A 22038-nucleotide genomic window follows, 5' to 3' on the forward strand; every position below is an offset into this window, starting at 1 on the left:
CTCTTCTCTCTCTGTGTGGCAGGGCTTGGGTTGGGCTTTGTTCCCGGGCCTGAGACCAAAATCTGTGTCCTGGGATAGAGAAAATTTGTTTTCTTTTACATTGTCAAATTTTTAAAACTCCCATGAATTTCCTCGGAATCATTTTTCCTCAGTCCTATTTCATGGAAATATTTTGTAGTCGCCCTTGTTTACATATTTTCCAGAATCTAACTAACCTCTCCCCTATATTCACTTGTGCAGTGACCTCATTTTCTCAACCCAAAAGCATTTTGGCTGATGGCTGCCTGATCCTGCCTTCCAATCCACTTCCCAGGAAGAGTTAGTCACAAAGGTCCAAGAAGAGTGGGGCCAGTTGAGGGTTCTGGTGAATGCTCAGGCTGAATACACTTTTACTCTCTCTGCAAATCCTTAACTGTTATCCCAATGATGAGTGAGAATCTGGGCAAGGTTAGACAGAGAAGCCCAATAGCATGAATAAATGCCTCCATTTAGAACCTGGCTAGGGTGCAGAGTCAGGACTGAGGCCAGGCAAGCCAAGTGTCACCTGAGGCTACTCTAGATCAGGATGGCACCTCCCTCTGTCCAATTGGATGTGCACTTGGCATTGTCTGGTATCTGGGCAAGAGTGATCATGGAGTCTTTAAGAGACCCTCACTCAGGCCCTAGCAGGGCAGAGAGTAGGATTGAGTAGAGAGTGTTACAGATAATTATGACAGCCATGTTGATAACATACTCTAGTCTAGCAAGGAGAGATGAATTAGGATGGGACAGATAAGAATTTTGAGTGGTCTTTAGAAGGAACAGGGAAGGCACTGATGGGCCAGATCTGAGTCCCCTTTTTTTTTCCTTCTGGTGCTTTAAATTCCCACTCTTATGTTTTAAGCTCACCAAACAAGCCTGTGAAACCCTGGCTCCCACTCTAACCCTAATAAAAATAACTCTAGGCTCCCCTGTCTCTACCCATGACCTCACTGTGTGGTCCCAGGTGTGCCATGTAACTCCCAGCACCTGTAAGTACTGAGCCCTCTCTCTTTCAAAGTTTCCTGATGGTCATTGTTGAGGGCATCTCACAGTCACAATAAGAACCCCGAGGACTGGTCCAGCCACTATACTGGCTATCAATAAGCTGCAATCATCACATAACACCTATATTTTGCCATCTGTATAATTTCCTGGTCCAGTATCATTATCTGGCTTCCTAAGACCCACACAGAAAATTTAATAGATGAGGAAACAGACTCAGAGAAGGTAAGGGATTTTTCTTTGTAGCTACTTAAGGGTAAAATTGACACTAGGATCCAGGTCTCTTAGCTCCTGATCCAACACCCTTCCAGTTCTGTCAGAGATTCCTTTATTTTTTTTTTAAAGGATTATATTTATTTATTTACAAAGAAGGGAAAGGAGGGAGAAAGGAAGAAAAACATCAATGTGTAAGAGATGCATCGATCAATTACCTCTCACATGCCCCCAACTGGGAGCCTGGCTCGCACAACGCAGGCATGTGTCCTGACTGGGAATTGAACCAGCAACCTTTCGGTTCACAGGCCAGCACTCAACCCTCTGAGCCACACCAGCCAGGGAAGAATCCTTTAATATTGAGAGCTTGGAGCCAAAGGCATGTGGACTGTCAGAAGAGGTAGGGTAGGACAATGAGGAGAGGGTCAAGGGGCCTGGGGCAGGGATGTAGAGATAGCCTGAAACTTCCTGCTACAAGGTCCTATTGGCTGTAGAACTCCATGACTCATCAATTTCACTCCTAGATATAGTCTGTCCAGAAGGTATCCAGCCATGTAATATGAAAAATAGAGACACTTATTGAAGACACAAGGTACAAGAAACATTGTACATCGGACAATCACGCCTCAGTTCTTCTTCAAAGTAGGTACTTTGGGACCTCACACACTTTTCCCAATGGCCATCAGCTGCCTTGCCAGATTTTCCTGAGTCTCATCAACAGTATGAAATTTCTCCCCTTCAAAGGTGATTTTAGTTTTGGGAAAAGTCAGAAGTTGCAGGTCGCCAAATCTGGGCTCTAGAGGGGCAGAGTCACCTGGGTGATTTGAAGTTTCACCAAAAATACTCTGCATGAGACGTGATGCATGAGCAGGCACTTTGTGGTGATGAAGGTGCCAATCACCAGTTGCCCATAGCTGTGTCCTTCTCAATAATCCGAATAGTTCTCACGGAGGAAACTTCAAGCTTAACACAAAATTTGATGCAGATTCAACTGGAATGCTCAGTCACTTTGAATGTGATGGCCACATAGTGCACATGCTCACTCAACTAGTGTCTACCACCCCCACTGACTAGTACAGTGAAGTTGTCGTTGTTCACACATGTGCATCCCAGTCCACTCTCCTTAGCTGCCAGTTTACGTAGATGTCATGCAAACCATTCTCATTACACTAACAATGTTTGGATTTTTTCTGGACAGGCCTCATAGACCCAAGAGGAATGAGTGCACATTTCCACCAAAAGACAAGTACAAGAATGTAGACAGCACCTTTATTCCTAATTTAAAAAACTAGAAACAATCCAAATATCCATCACCAGAAGAATGGGTAAACAAACTGTGGTACATCTCTAGAATGGAATACAACTCAGCAACAAAAATGAATAAACTACTGATATATACAACAATATGGATGAATCACAAAAATGTTGTGTTGTGTGAAAGAAGCCAGTCTCAAAAGAGTACATTCAGTACAAGTAAAACTAACCTGGAGAAATCGCAGCAGTGGTGGCTTCTGGGGGTTGGGGGAGACTGAATGGAAGGGCTAAAAGGGAGGTTTCTGGGATGATGTAATCATCCAGAATGACCAATGTAGTGGTAACACACATACATGGCGACTTTAAGATTTATACACTTTGCTGTATGTAAATTACACCTAAATTTAAAAAAAATTAAAGCTAAGGTTTTAGGGAAAACCCAGTTGAAAAAGGAGAAGGAAGGGTCTTAAAGAGCTAAAATTGGAGGTGATATTCCAGGTCGACTCCTCTGTAAGGTGACCAACTGATTTTTTAAGGTGACTCCCCGATTTGCCTGGAAGTAAGGGGTTTCCAAGGGTAAAAGACTTTTGGTGCCAAAACTGGGAGAGTCCTGGGTAAATCAAGACAGCTGTCACCAGCTGCTGTGGAAGTGGGGAACTGAGAAGGAGTTTTGGATGTCTGGCCCACAAGCTGGACTCCCTTGCTCCCAGAATCCCAAGGCTGTTCCAGTGGCTCAGAGAGGGGCTGCCGAGAGGTCAGGACAGTGGGCATTGCTGGGTGACACCAGGAGCATCATGGCTAGGGAGATATCTTTGTTTCTCTGGATTTCTGAGCCTCTAGGAGCAGAAAAGGCTGGAGATGGAGGGAAAAGGCTTCAGAGACTGAACTGAGGCACTTGGGCTGGCCAGGTTCTAAGCATCACAGCTGAACGGGGCTCTCAGGGTGTTCTCATTAAGCCCTGTTTTCACATCCCCACCCCATCCTCCCTCAAATTCCCAGGCCAAGAAAATACCAAAGCAAGTACATCAATTTCGTGGAAGAAAATCGGACTTGGGGAACTATCAGAGGAAAAAACTATTGTATCTCTTCATCTCCATAGCTGTCATATAGCAGGGACTGTTTTCTTCCCACTGGGTCTGCCACAACCTGAGGTGGCTTGAACTGAAGGGGTCTCCTCTACCTTCTCAGAGCATGGGGCATAAGGAGTAACAAGGCAAAGGTTCTTCCAGCTCTCCAGCTGAGGCCAGAGGTGGATTCTGACAAACTTCCAGAAGGGCTGGTTCACAGAAAGGAAGCAGGCACCAAGGCGGGCGGGCTCAGAAGTTCTCATAGTGATGCATGAAGTGGGCCTGGTCCTGTCTGTTGATGAGCTGACAGGCCTTCTCTACATTCTTGGTCATTCCTGGAGGGCCACAGCTGAATACCCCAATCTTTCGTACCTGCCAAGTGTGTCGGGGGAGAGTGGTTGCAGAGAGGACAGGCCTGCCAGCTTGAGAGGCTCACTTCCCAGGAGGAAGCTGCTTCTCAAGCCTGGCTGGACTGACCAGAGCATCAACCCCAAGGAGGGCCCCAAGGAGGAGACTTAAGCTAAGGGTGGGAAGGTGTGTGGGTGTTGAAGCCTTCCTCTGACACTTGACCTTACCCTGGGGCCAGGTTTGGGGGTTCTCCACTCAATACAGAGCCACAGGGTGCTTGAAGGTCTGAGTCCCAGGATGGGTGTGGGTGGGACTGACCTGTGGGTGAACCTCTTGCAGGGAGTTGAAGAAGGGCTCGAAGGGGGGCCGACCAAAGTGGGTGATGGAGCGCAGGCCCGTGAACAGACTCCGGTTGAGCACCTTCTGGAAGTGCCGCTCACAGATGTACTGGTGGGGAGTGAATGGAGGAGGAAGTCAGAGCCAGGCAGAGCCAGCGTCAGCTCCTAGCCCAGACGGAGACCCGCCCATCCGGCCTGGCTGGCACTGACGCACCAGCATGGTGGTCCTGAGGTCGAACTTCTCGGCCAGCTGGGTGATGTAGATGTGCACGGACACCAGGTCCTGGCGGTCATTCTCCTCCACCTCCCGGATGATGTCAGCCAGCCACTCGAACTGCCGCTGGGTCCGTGTCACCCAGATGAAGTAGATCTGGGGACAGGGTTGGAGCTTAGGACTCAGCTCAAAGTTCCTCTACCCCAGATACCTTCACCTGAGAGGCTGGGAAGCCCCGGACTACCCACAGACACTGAACCTCTGTCAGAACCCACAAGATTGATCCAAGGCTTCTGACCGACAGATCCAGGCAGAGGCCCTTCTCACCATGCTTCATACCCTCCCTCCAAACATTTGGCATCTGGAAAACTGGGTATAAATGGCCCTGGAAGACCTAGGGATTGTAAGCCAGCAGCTTTTTCTAATGCTAATCTATTGTGATATGGAAACACAATTAGTCCATCTATTCCCATTCCTTTGAAGAATGGGACACAGACACTCACCTTTTTACAGAGCATTTGGCTGCCCACGGATGACTTGAAGACCAGGTCTTTGAGGATAGATGCAAAGGGGGTGACCCCAATGCCTCCTCCCACCAGCACTGACACCTCAAACTTATGCCACTCCTGGTGGCCCTCTCCAAATGGTCCATCAAGGTACAGCTGCCAATGGAAGGGGGGATGAGATGAGCCTGGCCCTGCCCCAGCTCTGAGGCTAGAAATGATGTAAGGGGGCAAGGAAAAGAAAAGTGCAAGTATATCCTCACTTCTTCTAAGGCACCCAGCTCCCCCCCTGCCTGGCTTTGGGGTGCCTGGTGCTTCTGATCCCAAGGTGGGGGAAGGCAGGGAAATGTCTGCCAATGCCAGAGCCCAAAAGTGCTTCCCAATGATGGGCACCTTTGGGTATCTGGCACAGCCGTCTGGCGAGGGTGAGTAGATCTCCCTGAGGCGAGTGGTCCAGGGCCCCACTGCCCGGATGTGCAGGCTGAGCGTGTCCTCATGGGGAGCCGAAGTCAGGGTGAAGGGGTGGTACTCGTTGGTCCCCAGAGCCAAGCAGGCAATTCGCACCCACTGTCCGGACTTGTAATCGAAGCCATGGGGCCGCAGGAACTGCAGGTGGGTCACTCCTGGGGGATCCGTCATGGGCAGAGAAGGGCAGGGATCAGAAGGCTTGCTTCTGGTACCTGAGGACTGGCAGGTACCCTGTCCTCTCCACATGCCTGAGGCACAGGGAACAGTCCCATGGTCTGAACAAGTGGGGCTCCTGGGGCTGGGGGTTGGAGAATTCCCTCTGCTATATCCTGGGTAACCTGAGAGCTGGGCTCCTCTGCTCCTCTGTTGCAGCCCCTCTTCTCCTCTCCAGTCTCTCTTCCCACAAAGGGCCCAGGTCTGATACAAGCCTACTGGGTCAGAGGATGTAGGGTTCCCTGTGGACCGTTTCAGTGTTTGCCAAACCTCCACTGTTATAGCCATACCAGCACACCTCCTACACTATCATTTATGTTTTTCTTTAAATTGACTTACTTTTTAAATTTGATATACCTTGACAAGAAGGTTTAGGTCACTAAGATGAGTGGAAAACCAGTATCGTGTACTCTAAATAGACGGCACTGTGTTTTATCAAATTTTTGTTGGATACTCTTTGGGGCCTGAGCACAGCTGAGCCTCAGGTCTGTTCTCTCTTTGTTGCACTTGTAAGTATTGGAGAGTGCAAAAGGCATAACAACAGCATGCTGACACTTTGTTCTTAAGTAATCTTAATTGAAGTAAAATAAAAATGAAATTAATTTTCTTATTATGTGAGTCCTAAAGGTTGGATGGTCCCCAGACACCTAAAATCATCTCCACCACCCTCTAGAGTGATGTGAATCCCGACTTTAGCCAACATTGACTCAACAACAGACTCTCGCAATCAGGCCATTTGCCTATCTCTGAAAGGGGGTTGTTCTGCAGAAAGGGGTGAGAGAGGGCACATGGCTTCCTGCCCTGAACCCAGGCCAAACATCTGGGAGTCTTTCTTGTCCTTAAATGCCTTAGTCTGCACTTTCAGCTGCCTCTTCTCAGTCACTTCTCACTGTCTGCAGATCCTCCTGGGGATGCATTTGCATCAGGAAAGCAGCAGGGGGCCCAGAGAGGCTATCAGGAACCACGATGGGGGTCAGGAGGCCTGGAAGCTGTCTTCCCACATCCCCTAAGGCGACTTCCAGTTCTCCCCACCCAGGGTCAGGCCAGGCCTGGTACCTGAAGGCAGCAGCTCTGCCTTCACCACGCTGATCTCCACCTTCTTCCGGCTCAGGCTCACCAGCTTGTCCCCCCCATAGATTAGTGCCGGGACCAGGAAGTAGATGTGGAAACGGGGAAGCTGGATCAGGCCGAAGCTGCCATGGATGATGAGCTGGAGACATGGCCAGTTAGTATAGCTCAGGCCCAGCCAGGCTGCCTCCCTGCTTGCCCCTTGCCCAGACAATTTCTGCTTGGGCTCTGGGTCTGGGATAGGTAAATGGGGATGGCATCAGCTTTAGAGACTGGGGTCTCAGAGCTCAGGGTCTCAGTTTGAGACCTTGGGTCCAATTCAGCCTGCTTTCCTAGCCATCATGAGTGCTCACCCCACCCCATGGCTGGGCCCTGCCCAGAGAAATCTCTCACCAGGATGTAGAGCAGAATGTAGAGGTGGTGGGTCAGCCAGAAGCTCCGGAAGCTGCGGCGCCGGAAGTGATGGGAAGCGAAGACGTACATGATGGCCAAGACCAGAAGCAGAAGCACCCCTGTCATACCTGGCAGCATGGAACACAGGGACTGAGAAGAGTCTCAGGGCCTCATCCTGGGCTGAGAATACAACAGACTATTCCCCCCATTCTGCCCTCCTTCCCTGACCACCCTCCTCCCTCCCTGGCCCCCAGGACAGCTTGCCTAAAGGGGCTGAAGCTGGGGCTTGTCCTAGAGGCTAGAAAGGGACCATTACACACAAGTGTGTGTTCATGGAAAGATGAAAACAAAAGCAGAAGTCTTCAGACAGAACCCCCCGAGCCCTCACACAGCCCCACTCCCTACCTGGGACTGTCTGGAAGAACCACCAGTAGAACTTCTGGGGAACGTGGGACCTGTGGGGCAAAGGCACATGGAGCTTCTGGCTGGGGCAGAAGGTCCTCCATCACTCTCATAATGTGATTCTGTTCCCGTCAGCCCTGATGGCTCAGATTACTAGGCCCCCACCCAGAGGGCCAGCCTTCCCATCCTTCCGAGGAACATGGACCCAGTCTCCCACAGTTTAGCCTCTGCTCTCTCAGCAATTCCTCCTCCCGTGTTGTCCTGAACTCGCCTAATGTGGTGGATCTTTGCATCCTCCAGTGCTTGATTTGTGTTCTATAAACTCAGGAGGGCAGGGTATGTGGTTTGCTCAGCGCCCTATCTCTGTGCTCAAACAATGACAGGAACATAGTCAAAGCCCAGTAAGTATTTGCTGAGTGATCGCATTTATCTTGGCATCTTTACTCTCTGGCTCCTGGGTGGACACATAAAACGTTTGCCCACTGAATGGATGGCAGGCTGAGATCTGTGTTAGGTACATGTGGGAAAGAGTCCCCAACTTCACCTCCCAAACTCTCTTCCTGGCCAGTAATGGCCAGCTTCCTTCCTGAGGGCAAGGAATGTGCCTCTCAGCGTCCCCAAGAAGGTTGGCCTCTCACCCTCACTCAGTGAGGGAGTGAAGTGTCTAGGACCATCTATTCCTTTTCTATTATACCCTTAGGCCTGACCAGGTGTCCCTAGGGACCCTCCTCAGAACTGACCCATCATTCACAAAGACGTTGGGGAAGAGGCAGGTCAGCAAGCTGAGGGGGCTGACTGAGAAGATGTAGACATTGACTGCATGGCCAGCGCTGTGCAGAACTGAAAGAGACAGACTGTTAGAGATTCCATCCAGGGCTGACTCTACATCCAAACCCAAGGGAGGGAGAGAGGAGGAACAGCCAGGGGAAAAGATGGAAGTAAAAGTAGCTCCAGACACCTCACTATTTCCCCGGCAGTTAATCCCAGGGGGCTGCAGCAATGAGATTGCCTGGGGGCCACGTACTGGCCAGGATAACAGCAGCCATGGCGACCCAGCGATGGAAGTCCACGGCGGCGTCGAAGGGCACGTAGCGGTTGAGGAAGGTCTCTCGCAGGAAGGTGATGAGATTGCGGCACATGGTGAGCAGGATGTAGGAGAACATGAAGGAGATGCTGGCGGCCGTGCCCCGCGACAGGATGATGCCCACAAAGGTGGTCTCTGCGATGCCCGAAGATGGCGAGGCGAAGGAGTAGTCTGAGGACAGAGTGAGACACTGAGGAGTGGGAACAGCAACCAGAGGGCTTCCCTGAACCCTTCCCACTGCCCAAAACCTGGAACTCATACAGTAGGCACGCTCTGCAAATAGGCCGGCACAGATGGCTGAGAAGACTGCAATGCACATGATGTGCCGCAGGTAATTCTCCACGAAGCGCTTGTACTGCTGCAGCTTCTGGGCCAGGAGGCCCTGCTGCATCTTCTCCTGCAACGCCTCTGTGTACAACCTCGGAGAGGGCACCACTACCCTAAAGCAGTGGGGGGCAGGGTAGCTGTAAGATCGAGGCACCCTGGCTTCCCCTAAACACTACCCCGTGAAGGAGACCTAGTGGCTTCATGGGGGCCAGGATGGACCACAAAAGAGAAAGGGAAAAGCATTTGGGGAGCAGACTCCCAATCCCCCAAACCTTCACTTCTCATCTTTATTTGTTCCATCCACCCCCTCTTCTGTCTCCCACTACTCTACTTCATCTTCCTCCTGTCTGTTCTGTCCTTTCCTCTTTCTGCTCCCCGCACAGACCTCACTGCTGTGCCCAAAGCAGGCAGGAGCCAGGAGACTCCTTCCTCCCATCTTGGTGTTGCATCTGAGTGCCAGACTCTAGCCCCAAGATTAGGATGTTGATCATTTGATCATTTGACCAGCTTCCGGTCAGGTTAGGTACAAATGGTATGAGGCTTAGGATGGTCCCGAATGTGTTTAGGTGGTGTGGGCAGGTCCCAGAGACTCTGAGATCTCTCCTGTGTCTCCTGGCCCCAGGGGTCTAGGAAACACTCACTTTTTGCCAAACCTCTTCTTCAGCCCAGGGCCTCCCAACTCTGGGGCTTCTGAGGCAGGAAGCCCCACTTCCTGGGGGCAAGAGCTAAGAAAAGGTAAACAGGTCTCATTCTCCCCTTGTCTTTGCAGCCAGGAGAAGAACTGCGAGGTCAGAGCTTTGGGTGGGAGTGGGGTAGGGTAGGGGTGAATCCTAGGATCCATCCCTGCCCACACAACCAGCCCATAAAACTGGTCAGAGAGGAGCAGACAGGAAGCAAGGTGGAATGAATAAATATGATCTAGTCATCTTTTTGGTAGGATGATTCTGTCCTGCAGTGGCCGGGAGAGAGCCAGGCTCCTGAGCAGCATGGGGTGTGGGAGGCAGCTGGAATTTCTGCTAGGACTGGCCATGCACTAGGAGCTACTTTCAGAGGTCAATGTCTGACCCCAGGCTCAAATTCAGCCAGCTCCTCTTCTTTCATTTCTTCACAGGGGCCTTGGCTAAAGGGATTTCCCAACACCCCATTCCTTCTCACCGTTTCCCAGAAGTCCGAGAGATGAATGAGACTCGAGAGCTGATGTTTGGTTTAAAGATGTCTGCAACACCTGGAGAGGAGAACAAGAGGCTGGGCAGGCTTCCCCTTGAGGGCGGTAAGGTGCGGTGGGGTGGGAGACTATCCCTCCATCATGACCACCACTGCCAGCCACTACCCTCTGGGAAGGCTGCTGCGGTGCTTGCCAGAGACTTGGTCATGTCCTCATCTCCTGCTCCAGCTTTGTTCCCCTCACTCCCCATACTGAGTACCCACTGCACACAGGGCAGCCACTGCTAGACAGTGTGGCAATCCTGTGCAATTAGAAAAAGGAATCCCCTCCAGGTACATGCCTGAGCCCTGCAGATTCTTTGTGTAAAAAGTAATGCCTTTTCCTCTGGCCAGATACACCCAGACCAATGCACATGACTTGGTGAGCAACATGTGGACCGGATTCCATCTCACTCTTGAGCCCTCAGTGCGCTGCTTTGTTCAGTGCCAAACTGCGCGGCTGTGTGTGACGCCCTCAATTACCACGATAGGCTCTGTGCTGTGCACAAGGGCTAAGAGAGAAATGAAATCTGGGTCCTCTGCTGCAGGAACTCTCATTCTGAGGACACGCCCTTTCTTGACTCTGACCATTCCTTACATACTCACACACCTCCACCTCCACCTCTGACGCAGAGCTGTGTGCGGCGGAGCTCCCTGTCATGGTCCCGCAGCATGAAGTGGAAGTCCTCCCACGTCAGCTCCTCCTTGTCCTGGAAGCCCGCCTCCCGGAACATGGACTCCACCACCTCAGCCAGCTGGGCCTTGGACAGGCAGTTGTTGGAGATCTCGATGAAGGACCTGGTGGATGACCAGAGACAGAGCAGCTTGTCACCTGGTGAGGTCAGGCTTAGGCAGGTGCAGGGTTCGGTGGGCCCTGGATGATCTCATGCTACCAGTGACATGGAAAATAGCACTCAGAAGGTGTTCATCCAGCCGGCACCTGACACTACGCTGGGTGGGGTGGCCACAGGCTCAAAAGGCAGAACAAAACTGAAAGTAACCTTGACCAATTAAAGACAGCAGCCCTCCAACTGGTGGTGGGGGCAGATATACCTGGGATGAATGGTCACTTAGTGTAGGGACGTGTCCAGGTATGCCATGGCCTCCTTGCATGGCAGGCTCTCTGCCCACTCTGCTGTGTTGAAGCTGCCCACACCATCGCTGAGGTCCCCTTCTCACAATGCAGTGGGGGCAGAGACAGCCGGGAGAGGGAATGTAGCTGCAATGGCTGCTGCTTCCTTGTGCCAAAACCCCAGGGCAAGGGCAGGCGTGTTTCCACACCCAGTCTGACAGTGCCTGTAGTGGCAGCAGCAGTGGCCATTCTCTCTTCTTAGGCTGTGTTTTGGGATGAAACGAACTAACCATGCAAGTTTGTGTGAGTCCAGAAGAAAAAGACCTTCCCCCACATGACAGAGCAAGCACTGCCATCACATTAAAAAAAAAAATAAACCCAACACACACATTGTGCCACTGAGACTGAGCAAGATCCACACTGAGTATAGGATGAGAAGGTGGGAGCTCACCCCTTGAGGGCAGGGACCCACTGTACATTCCCTGGGCCCAGCCCCAGCCTGGGCCTGCGATGGTGCACCCATTGAGGCACAGTCTGCAATCAGCAGGCTTCACCCTAGCCCTCTGAGAAGCCCATGTCCAGTTGTGGCATCTGGACTGTAGGAAGGATGTGACAGTTAAGGGGAATGCAGAAGTCAGTGGAAAGGTTTAAAGGAGCAGAAAAGTTAAAAGGATCTAGGTAGTTATATGCATTCTGTTCATTCTTTGTTCATTTAGTTCATCTTATTCAGTTAACTATTTATTGAATGCCTGTTATGTGCCCATCACAGTGCGGAGGAAGTGCACTCACCAGGGGACAACAGAGATGTGAACCCTGTCCTTAAGGAGCTGAAGGGGACTGTGTTACTGGAGCATTATCTTCAGGAATAAGAAGTCTCAAAACTGATTTTTAACAGGACTCTACAATCTGAAGTGGCTTAAGAAGCAGTAAGAGAGAAGGGGTGGAAAACTGAGGAACTCTGTGTTTTTCCTCTTTCCTGTCCTGGTGATTAACACTGGAAGGGTGACCAAGGCCATCCATCCTCTACCCACCCATTATTTCACTGTGTAAAGCAGAGTTAGGCATGCCGTGGACTTCACAAAGGTCCAAAGGCATCCAAAGGGGTTAGTGGACTTTTGTTAGTGGTCATATTGGTGTTGGTTGTGGCTTTGTTGTTGTTTCGATAGGGAGGGAGAATTTTCTGGCTCGTGTTGAGAATGCAGATATAGACCCTCCTGGAGGCAGGGGTCTAGCCAGGTAAACTTTTGAAGCTGGCTGCTCTGAGAGTCTAGGACGCACTGAGGGCCAGCTCTCTGTGCAGATCGTCTCCTCGCCTACCCTCCTCTGACCTGACTTGTTTCCCTGTTTAAAATATCAGGAAGTCTCAGGACCGGAAGGGCCCAGCCCGTACCGCATCATGGTGAAGAATTCCTCCTTGGAGAGAAAGCCATTTCCATCAAGGTCATACATGGTGAACATCAGCCGGGACTTGTCTTCTGGGGAGCCTGGGAAGAGAATGGGGGATGAAGGTCATCTCTCTGCTGAAAGAAACCTAGCTCCTTAGATGGCCCAAGACCTCCTACCTTTCATGAAGACCACCAGGATGTCCAGGAACTCCCGAAAGGACAGGTAGCCGTTGCCATCTTTATCCGCCAGGGAGAACATGGACTCCACAAACATGTCCTGAGGCTTGAGGCCCAGGGACTCAGCAAACTCAGCCCTGCTCAGCTCACATGTCAGAGCCTCTCGCACCTTCTGTGACGAGTCCAGGGGCAGGGTCCCGGCGTCCGCCTGGTTGATGTCCAGCACCTGTACCCGGGAAGCAGCACAGGGAGGGAGAGAAAGAAGTGAGGCCTAGCTGTATACAGTTCAGGGACACTCACATTTCTCCAAAGTCCGACTCAGAAAGGGTAAGCCCTGGTGTCTACTACTGGTCCTCAGATATACTTCTGACTTGGGCCTCTGCTCTCCAGTAGAGGGGATGACTCAGATCTCTAGCATTAAGCTCATTTTTCTCCCTGGACTCAAGATCCAGGAACTTTATACAATAGGAATGGTGCTGGGTCTGTAGGGAGCGGAGGTTGGGAGCAGGGAGGGGCAAAGTTTGGGAATGCAAAGTGAGAGAGCCTATACTGGAGACGAAAGATGTAGTAGACGTGGGTGCACAGGCAGGAAGAGGCTAGCGATATGTTCTCTTGCCAATTCAGACGGGCTGCCATGTGATTGATTTGATTTCTACGAATTGTACAAAGATCTTAAAAGTCATGTACATGTAACAACCATTTGTTAAATGCGTACAATTTACAGTTGAGTCCTCACTTAACGTCAATAGATTCTGTGACTTTAAGCAAAATGATGTATAATGAAACCAATTTTACTATAGGCTCATTGATACAAACTTGAGTTAAGTTCCTATTCATCAACTTTGGAGTGCATCAGAATCCCCTAGTGGGCTTGTGGACCCCAACTCCAGAGTTCCTGAATCACTAGGTCTAGAGTGGAGGCACAGGTCGGGGAGGGCTGCTGAGGACTTGGATTTTTTTTTTAGGGGATTTGCATTTTTAACATTCACAGGTGAGGCTACTTCTGTCAGTCTAAGGAACATACTTTGAGAACCACTGATGTAGACTGTCTCACTGAATCCTCACAACAACCCGAAGAAATGGATCCTATTTCAATACACTGTTTTGTAGATGAGGAAACTGACATACAGAGCAGAGATGGTGTGATTTGCCTAAGGTCACACAGACAGTGAGTGGCAAAGCTAGGATTCAGCCAAGGCTATCAGGCCAAGGTTCCCTCAAGACCTGGGTTGGTCGTATCTCCAAAAGGCACAGACATGGTACCTGGGCAAAAAGGTGTCTGAAGAAGACCTCCAGGATGCGGCCCCGCTGCTGCTTGGTCACAGCCTTTCTGAACAGCTCATTCTCGTCCATCTCAGCCACGTTGAGGCCCAGAGCCCAGTGCACACAGAAGTCTTGCAAATGCTGCACAAATGTGCCTCGCTCCTCCTCGGAGTTAAACAGTAGCACCTGGGTGGGAGGAAGGATGAGTGAATGCTCAGAACTCCAGCTTCTGGTTCAGCCTCCCTTCAAAGAACCTTAGGTTGGGGATAGAAGGAAAAAGCTGCCTCCATCCGTCCAGGTTGGGGACAGGTGAGTGGCCCAAGAGGGTCAGAAGGAGGGTCAGGTTGAGTCTGGGGACCTCTGGAAGGGGAGCTTCTCCCATCATCAGCCTTCACAGGTGAGCTCTGTAGCTAAGAAGAGGGTAACCTGAGAGGACTCGCCGTGACAGTAAAGGCGGGATGGGCTGTACCAGGTCATACTCCTTGGGGATCTTGAGCAGCAGGGTGCGGCGTCCACGGTTGCTGGACAGAATGAGGTTGACCTGCTGCGGGGGCCGCAACTGGACAATGCGAAGCACAGAGAGACGCTTGTCCAGAACCTGCAGACGCCTGTCTGGGAGCAGCTGAATGGTGATGGGGTAGCTCTTCTCCTGAGGGCCTGGCCACTCCATCACTGTGAAGGAGACAATTGGGCAGAGCAGTTCAGCATAGGTTCCCAGGCCCCTGCCCTCAGGCCAGTTCCACTTTACCAGCCTGAGAAGAAGTCCCAAAAGCTGGCTTTCTCCCCACATCCGTAACCTGGTTCTTTCTTCCAGCACCACTACCCATCTGTCCCTACCTCCTCACCTCCTCAGCTCCATCTCACCTGGTACTCCATCTTTGGCCGCCTCCTTCTTCACACTCTCTTTGCCTTTCTTTTGTAACTTCTTGAGTTCTTGGCTCCGGAAATAGGCCACCACCCCAGAGATAAGCAGACTCACTGATGGGGATCAGAAGGAGTCAGTGGGTAGGGGAGCCCCTCACCTGGAGCTTCACTGAGGTTTGGCTGTTACCCCTCCCTCCCCAAGGCCCACTGTGTCTGGCTTCAACTGTACCAAGGAACTAACCCTGCAAGCCAGTAGGTAATGAGGAGCAGGGACAGTGTGTGGAAAGGGGGGAGACAGGACAAGAGAGATGGGAGGGAGAAGGGCCCACCTAGTGGAAGACAGCAGAGAGCCACAATGGTGATACCAAAACCAGGACCACTGCCCTTGAAGTAGTCAAACACGGTCATGGGCACACAGGGTGGCAAGCTGTCTGTTGTGAGCTGCTGTGGCTGAGGGCAGGGTGCACCTGAGACAGAGGGCACAAAAAATCTCAAAGCCTGAGTATCCCATTCCTTGTGCAGGCACCCTTCCCTCTCTCCTGTAAAGAAGCAGGTACCCTCCTTTCTCCCTGGAACATGTTCCCCTCAAAAAGTCCCCTTCCATATTTCTCAGCACCCACCGCAGCTCGACCACAGGGTGCAGCCTAATGTAGACCTCCCATGCTGACACAGAAGGGGCTGCCTGGTGCCTGACTCCCTGGCCAGCACCAAGTGATCCCCCAAACCTTGTTCCTTTCTCTGGCAGCATTTCTTGTGTTCTCCCAGGCCACCCACCTTCAAGCCAGAAAAAGACATTGGGCTGCAGGGCACTGGGGTCCACGCTGGTGACAGCCACCAGCACGTCCCGCAGAGTGGTGTTTCTGATCTCTGCAATTTCCTCCTTGGAGAACAGCCTAAGTTGGAGGAAGCCAAGAATTGTTGGGATGGGAAAGGGTTTCAGGCCTCCAGCCACCTCAGCCCCAGGGACCCAGATGGGCTGGGGAGGGGGCGGGGCCAGCTGGAAATCAAGAGCCCACAGGGGCTGTCTACAAGCAGAGGGCCTGAGCCTGGGCCAAGGTGCAGTCTGAGGTGGGGGCCCAGGCAGGCCTTACCCATTCCTGGTGTTCTCAAACCAGTAACGGTCACCATCCCGCAGTCGCACAAACTGGTCAAGGACAATGGTGCTGAAGAGGGGTCCGGGGTTCCCATGGCTCTCCAGGAGCCCCCCAGGGAGCAGCTCCAGCAGGGACAGGTCCTGGTTGTACAGGGTGGCTGTGGCCTCCAGCACCTGGGGCACCACAAGAGGTGAGGAGTGTATGTACACATGTGTAAGTGTGTGTGTGTGTCTGTTGCCCCATTCCTCAAACACAGGACTCCATCAGCTACTTAGCTAGCTACTCAGTCCTGAGGAAGTCTCCTCTTCCTAGACAGCCCCCTTGGTTGGTGGCAAATACTGTGGGAAGGCCAGTGTGTCCCTGCTCATGGTAAGACCACTGTCAGACCCCTAAAGACCACATCTTGTGACCATCGCTACTCAGGCTGCCTGGCCCCAATGATTAGCAGCTTCAGAGTCACCCAACTAAGGGGGGGAACCCTGTAGGAATAGGGCAATGGCACCCACTCCGGGGGCCACCCTGCAGGAATGGTACAATGTAATGGTGAGGAACATACTCCAGAATCAGGTGGCTGAATTTAAATCCTGCCTCTATGGCTGACTTAACAATTATGTCATGGGAAAAATGGGGATAATGGTGGTATCTACCCTACAAAATTCCTGACATAGATTAAATGAGCTACATGTGCAAAAGACTTGGAACAGTACGGTCACAGGAAACTTTAACTGCTATTATTATCATTACTATTCCTGACCTGTGGGTCCACGTTGGGATTGAGGTCACTCCAGTTCTTCGGGGTCTTTAACCCCAAGACCAGTAGAGCTTGGTTATAGCTAGGCAGCCCCATATCCCGGCCACGTTGGATGCTGCTGGCCACGTAGTCTGTGCGGGAGAACTTGTCAGGGCCAGGCCAGTAATCTAAGGAGGGGAGAGGACTAGACTATAGGTTCAGTTGCTCCAATCCTTCTTTGCCCAACAGCCTTGAATTGGGCTGTTGGCACTGACTCCCAACTGTTCCTCCCTCCACCCAGCACGTGTCTACACATGACCTGTATCCATATCAGCCTGGCCTTGGTGTGGGGTCAGTTCATCATGTGTGATCATGGGCAATTTTTCTGGCAAAACTCTCCCCTTAAGACTCAAGACTATTTTAGTTACCAAGCAGGAAAATCCCTGGTCTTTACCTCCTTAACCTCAATTCAGAGCTGGGTGAAAACCTTTAGAGACCTAAGCACCGAAGAGATTCTTCTAATGGCCATTTGCAGTGTATGTATCTGTGTTCCTGCATTGTAGGTACCCTAGGTCTGCCTGTTGATTAACTCAGAAGAATCTCCAGGCAGCCCAGCCTCTGAGTCCCCATCCCTTCTGGCTTCAGAGCTTACCCCTCAAGTCTTCAACTACTATCCTGTCCTCCAACTCTGAAATCTGGGAGGCCATTCCCAGCAGCAACTGATTCACGGCCTGGGCACTGTTCAGGTCGGAGTTCTGGAAGTAAACAGCACACTCGGTCAAAGTAGGCTTTCAGGTCTCTTCTCAAAGCCCAGTCCCTCTCACCTGGGACCACTGCAGTACCTCAGGACAAAGGTCCCTTGGCTAGTCTCAGACTCTCTTGAGCTGTTGTCTCCACATAATTTTCTGATCACTCTACCCTTCATCTCCCACCCCCCTGGAGCAGCAACAGTCAAGAACTGGAATTGTTGCTTTTCCCAGCCTGTGTGATGAGACTGACTTTGACTAACCTCCCCTGACCCTGAACCCAAGCTGACCTGACGAATCCAGTAGCTGTTGCAGACTCTGAGAGCTGGGGAGCTGCCAAAACCCTTGTTCACAATCTTCTGGAAATGACAGCTGGTATTTCTGAAGTGGGGGATCAAGAATTGGTAAGGGAATTCGAGGAGGAAGCTGAATGAGGCTGAGTAAGGTGAGGGACTCAGAGGGGGTTGGCCAGGACTGAGGGATGGCCCCTAAACTTCCTTGAACAGAGCAGAGACCTGGCAGTGTATGTAGGTTAACTGTAGAGGTTGCTGTTTACCCCACACAAGGTGGAAAGGGAAGCGGGGAGGAGGGTGACCCAGCTGCTGAACCCATCCAGCTCTCAGCAACTGAAGTTCAGCCATTAGGAGGAGTTGGGGAGATTTCTCTATTAAGACTGAACCTCCTACCTCAAGGTGCGGTTTCAGGACCCCAAATTCTGCTTCCCCCACGACACTGTGGAGTGTATAAAAGGCTCCAGGAACCCCAGAGTCTCTGATTTGCCACCTCCGCCAGTGCTGTGCTTCGTCTCCCACCACCAACCCCTCCCTCACCTCATGTAGACGCCAGGGGGCACCATGGTGGAGAAGAACTGTTCAGAGGCCACCAGGAACTCTGGAGAGATGCTGGGGTCCAGGAAAGGGCGGTACCCTGCTCCGCAGGAGTAATAGGAGAAATAAGCTCCACCCCCACCCCCCATCCTCCCAGAACATGCACCGACCTGTCTTTCCTTTCCCACTATGGATCCTAACCACCATCTTCCCTCAGCCCCGGTGCCTCCCAGTGCCCTCACCTGTATATTCGGGGGGTGTTTGCTGCAGGAAGCTGGGCAGCCACTCATACACAGCAATGTTCTGAGGGTCAAGAAAGAGGAAAGGGAAGGCCAGCGCTCCAGCTGCCAGGCCAGGGGGGATGTGAGCCCAAGGAAGCCTGAAGTGGGAGAGGATGACTAGGCAGGGGCAGTCGTGGGAAAGGCCACTCCAATAGGAGAGATGCTGAGGCCGTCCCCTCAAGGAACAGGGGATTTCAGGGGGTGGGTGCAGCTCAATTTCTTGCAGAAGTGACCCTTTGTCTCCTTATCATTTCAGGGTCTATTCCTGCACTTTAGCTCTCTGGGGAGGGGTGGACTCCCAGAAAGGGGTGTTTCTGGGTGGGGGATGTCCAAGGATGGAGGGCTCTGCAGGGAAGCAGAGTGTCCTGTGGACCAGGATATGGGGTTGGGGGAGGGGTGGGCAGTGCCACTGACCTGGTAAGTGGCGATGACCCTCTTGCGCGCCTGCTGGAACAGCTCCTCGTCGCCCCAGTGCGGGTGCTCCCCAGCCAGCTTCTGTGCGATCAGATTGTGGTAGCGGAACCAGAGCAGGCCCAGCGCCTGCACGAAGGGCTCGCGGTTCCCTCGCTCTGCCCCGAAGGCTGCATTCAACGTGGGGACGCAGGGGAGGACAGGAGCGGCTGTGTGACCCAGGGGAGCGCCGCCTCGCAGACCCCGGTCTGTCCTCCAACCCGCCCGCGCCCCTGCCGGGCCCCGCGGCCTCACCGTACAGTCCCTGGGGCCCGCTCTGTCCCGTGGCGGGCGCGGGCGCCGTCCACATGAGCAGGGGTGCCTGCGCATCCCGGGGGAAGGCGGGGTCGGGGCCGGACGCCAGCTGTCCCCCGGAGAAGCTCCGCAGCGCGTCGCTCCAGGAGTGCGAGGAGCCGTAGATGGCGCTGCCGTCCAGCCAGCCCGTCACCTGGTTGACCTGCGAGGGCATGGGACAGGTGAGCCGGGGTCGGGTAGTAGAGGCGGGTAAGGGAGGGCCAGGGCCAGGCGGGTGTCTGCGGGTGGGGGGTGGGCGCCTCTCTCCACCGACGCCAGCAGACCCGGAGCCCAGAGCCCCACCTGCCTGGGATCCAGCGCCTGCCCCGCCGCCTGCCTAGTCTCACCAGGTCCCGGGGGTTGCTGGGGCTCTGTCCGGTCTTGGGGTCCCAGTGGCTCCTCTGGAAGGGCAGCACCACGTCCCCGCGCCGGTCGGGATCGAACACGGGGTCTCCGGGCGGGATGCGGATGTTGAGGAACTCCGCGGGGCAGCCGGGTCTCTCCACACTCACCAGGTCCGAAAGCACGTGGTAGCCTGAGGGCGAGGGGTGCAAACTGGTGAGAATGGCCGCTTCCCACGGCCAGGTTTCTCAAGAGCAGAACGACAGATGTTCGAGTGCAGGCTCAGAGGCCAGCTTTGCGCCTTTTTTTTTCCCCTAAGCTGCAAAGTTGTTATGAGATTCAATATAATTAATATAAGGACTCCCCCACATCCGCCCCATCTCCCAACAGATCCTTGCACCTACCCTCCCTTTTCGGGGGGAAAAGAAGTATCACCATATCGGGAGGAGAGCGGTGGCAGGGGACTCAGATCCTAAGAGCAATAATAGGGGTCCGGTGGCACTCCTGGGTTTCGATTAAGGGCGTAAAAAAACTAAATAACGGGAGAAAAATCCCTGAATGGACAGGCCAGATCATTCCGAGATGAAACAATGCTCCGCCTGCTGCTTAGTTGGTGGAGGAGGTGCTTAGGGGTCTCAGATGGGTCTCCTGTGTACTTGCAGAGGGGCTTCAGGGGTCAACATCAGCGTTTCCCCACTTTCCCTCACCAAAGAAGACCCCCAGCACTGTGCGGTTGTGGCGGGATGCCAGCCCGGCTCTGCCCCGCGTGGCGGCGTCGCTGAGTCGGCGCGGGTTGGGTAGAAGAGGCTCTCCCAGAGCTTGATACACGCCGTCCGCGTAATTGGCTGGTACGATGCGTTGCAGTCGACGGCCTGCAGGAGGCAGGAGGGAGATGGGCTGTGTTACAGCACTAGGTCCCCAAAGAGCCCACAAACCTTGCTCTACACCTCCTTCACTCCTCTACTCCCCGTGACGAGACCCCCTTTCCCCAGTCTCCTGGCTCTAGAAACGCAAAGGAGTTCAGGGAGCAGACAGCCAAGAGGCTGGCGGTGCGCCCTCTCCTTTTCTCTGTCCCTGGACGCACCTGCTGCGCCGCGATCGTGGTGTCTCAGGTTGTTGAACCAGCCGTCATAGCGCTGCACTTCCCAGGGCAGTGTGAGTGCGTCCTGGCCGCCTGTGAGTCAGACAGTGGTTCCCTCAGTGCTAGCCTCCCTGCGACGCCCAGGTTGCCGGACGGCCTCAGTCTGTGCTTCTCCCGCTCTGGAGCGTCACCACACCATCCAAGCGGCTATACCTGAGCGGCGTGGAGGCTGCGCTGGGAGTTTCCCACCCCGCTGAGCCAAGCAGCAATCTGACCCGATCTTCCAGCCTTAGGGAGCCACTTCACTGCAATTCTCCCTTCCCTCATTCCCATGGGGCACTAAGTGACTTCCCGAAGCTGGGGACGCCAGATACTTACCTGCTGGATCCGGGGAACCAGTCAGGAGAGCTCCCAGGAGCACCAGTGCCGCTGGTCTTACGCAGAGCATGCTGAACCTGCAGCCTGGGGGATAGGAGGTGGTATGTGAGGGACAAAAAGCTGGCGTCCCCAATGCCTACAGCTGGCACAGAGGGAGGAGACGCCAGCTGTTTTCACTTCTGGAGCGAAGATTTTAGAAGCATTTCCAAGAACCCACACCCACATGCCACTGTTTTCTGGGCACATGGCAGCCCTGTGGGCACTGACAACCGTCCCGCTCTCCATCCTGTTGAAGAACTAACCTGAACACAGAAACCCATGGGGCACAAGCCTCCTAGGGCATGTGAGTCACGGGCAGGACTTTACCTCCAGCTTCCTAGGGCCCGCCGGAAGCCTGGAATCCCCACTCCCAGCACCCCAGGAACTGCTTCTAGAAAAAGCAGAAATGGGAAAGCAACTAGTAAACTGGGAGCTGAGACATGCAGCCCCTCATACTTCGCAATGAATGTCTGTGCATGGACATGAGGAATGGGAAGACCAGGCCCCACCCCCCGTCCAGACTCAGGTTTAGGGCCCCAATCCGGATCAGAAGTCGTCTTTCCTCTTGGACTCTTCTTTTTTGCTCTGCTTTCTGCCTCCACCACCCCGCTGCCACCCCTACCCACCAGCTCCTAAGAGGAGAGCACCTTCCCTGCTGTACTCTCACCCTACTCTCTGGATCCTGTGAGGCCAGTTGCGCCGGTGTCCACTCTGGCCAGGCCAGCAGCACTAGGTGTGAGCCTCTGGCCTCTGGGCTCGCCCTCCAGCTGAGAAGGAGGTGCTCTTCTCATTTGCATAGCGACCGCCGCCTCTAATTTGCATGATCTCTTCCCACAATGACTGGCCTGCCAGGTCCTGACATCCGCTGGGCACGCTGCCCACGTTGTTATAAAAGGG

At 53.1% G+C, this 22038-nt stretch overlaps 1 protein-coding gene across 3 annotated transcripts; it reads right to left on the minus strand.

Annotated features, from left to right (window-relative positions):
• Positions 1-2487: 2487 nt before the first annotated feature.
• DUOX2 (dual oxidase 2) lies at positions 2488-21927 on the minus strand. Of its 3 annotated transcripts, none has more exons than XM_053928288.1 (35): positions 21809-21893; positions 21469-21532; positions 21103-21186; positions 20728-20817; positions 20351-20515; positions 19649-19836; positions 19263-19464; positions 18972-19138; positions 18519-18579; positions 18280-18376; positions 17740-17830; positions 17356-17458; positions 16728-16891; positions 15971-16146; positions 15654-15772; positions 15209-15346; positions 14880-14993; positions 14485-14687; positions 14016-14201; positions 12753-12978; positions 12581-12674; positions 10729-10916; positions 10071-10140; positions 9557-9640; positions 8850-9028; positions 8529-8759; positions 8245-8344; positions 7508-7557; positions 7103-7230; positions 6698-6851; positions 5354-5583; positions 4961-5119; positions 4458-4613; positions 4224-4352; positions 2488-3929 (listed from the first exon to the last, which is right to left on the minus strand). In XM_053928288.1, the coding sequence occupies exons 3-35, from the start codon at positions 21170-21172 to the stop codon at positions 3807-3809; spliced, it is 4635 nt and encodes a 1544-aa protein (XP_053784263.1). In that variant the 5' UTR covers positions 21173-21186; positions 21469-21532; positions 21809-21893; the 3' UTR covers positions 2488-3806. The 3 variants fall into 3 exon arrangements, with proteins under 3 accessions (XP_053784263.1, XP_053784264.1, XP_053784265.1); XM_053928289.2 differs by having other exon boundaries at positions 21469-21529; positions 21809-21853; XM_053928290.2 differs by lacking the exon at positions 21469-21532 and having other exon boundaries at positions 21809-21927.
• Positions 21928-22038: the final 111 nt, after the last annotated feature.

This window comes from Desmodus rotundus, chromosome 7 (genome assembly GCF_022682495.2).
Source record: "Desmodus rotundus isolate HL8 chromosome 7, HLdesRot8A.1, whole genome shotgun sequence".
Classification (NCBI taxonomy): domain Eukaryota; kingdom Metazoa; phylum Chordata; class Mammalia; order Chiroptera; family Phyllostomidae; genus Desmodus; species Desmodus rotundus.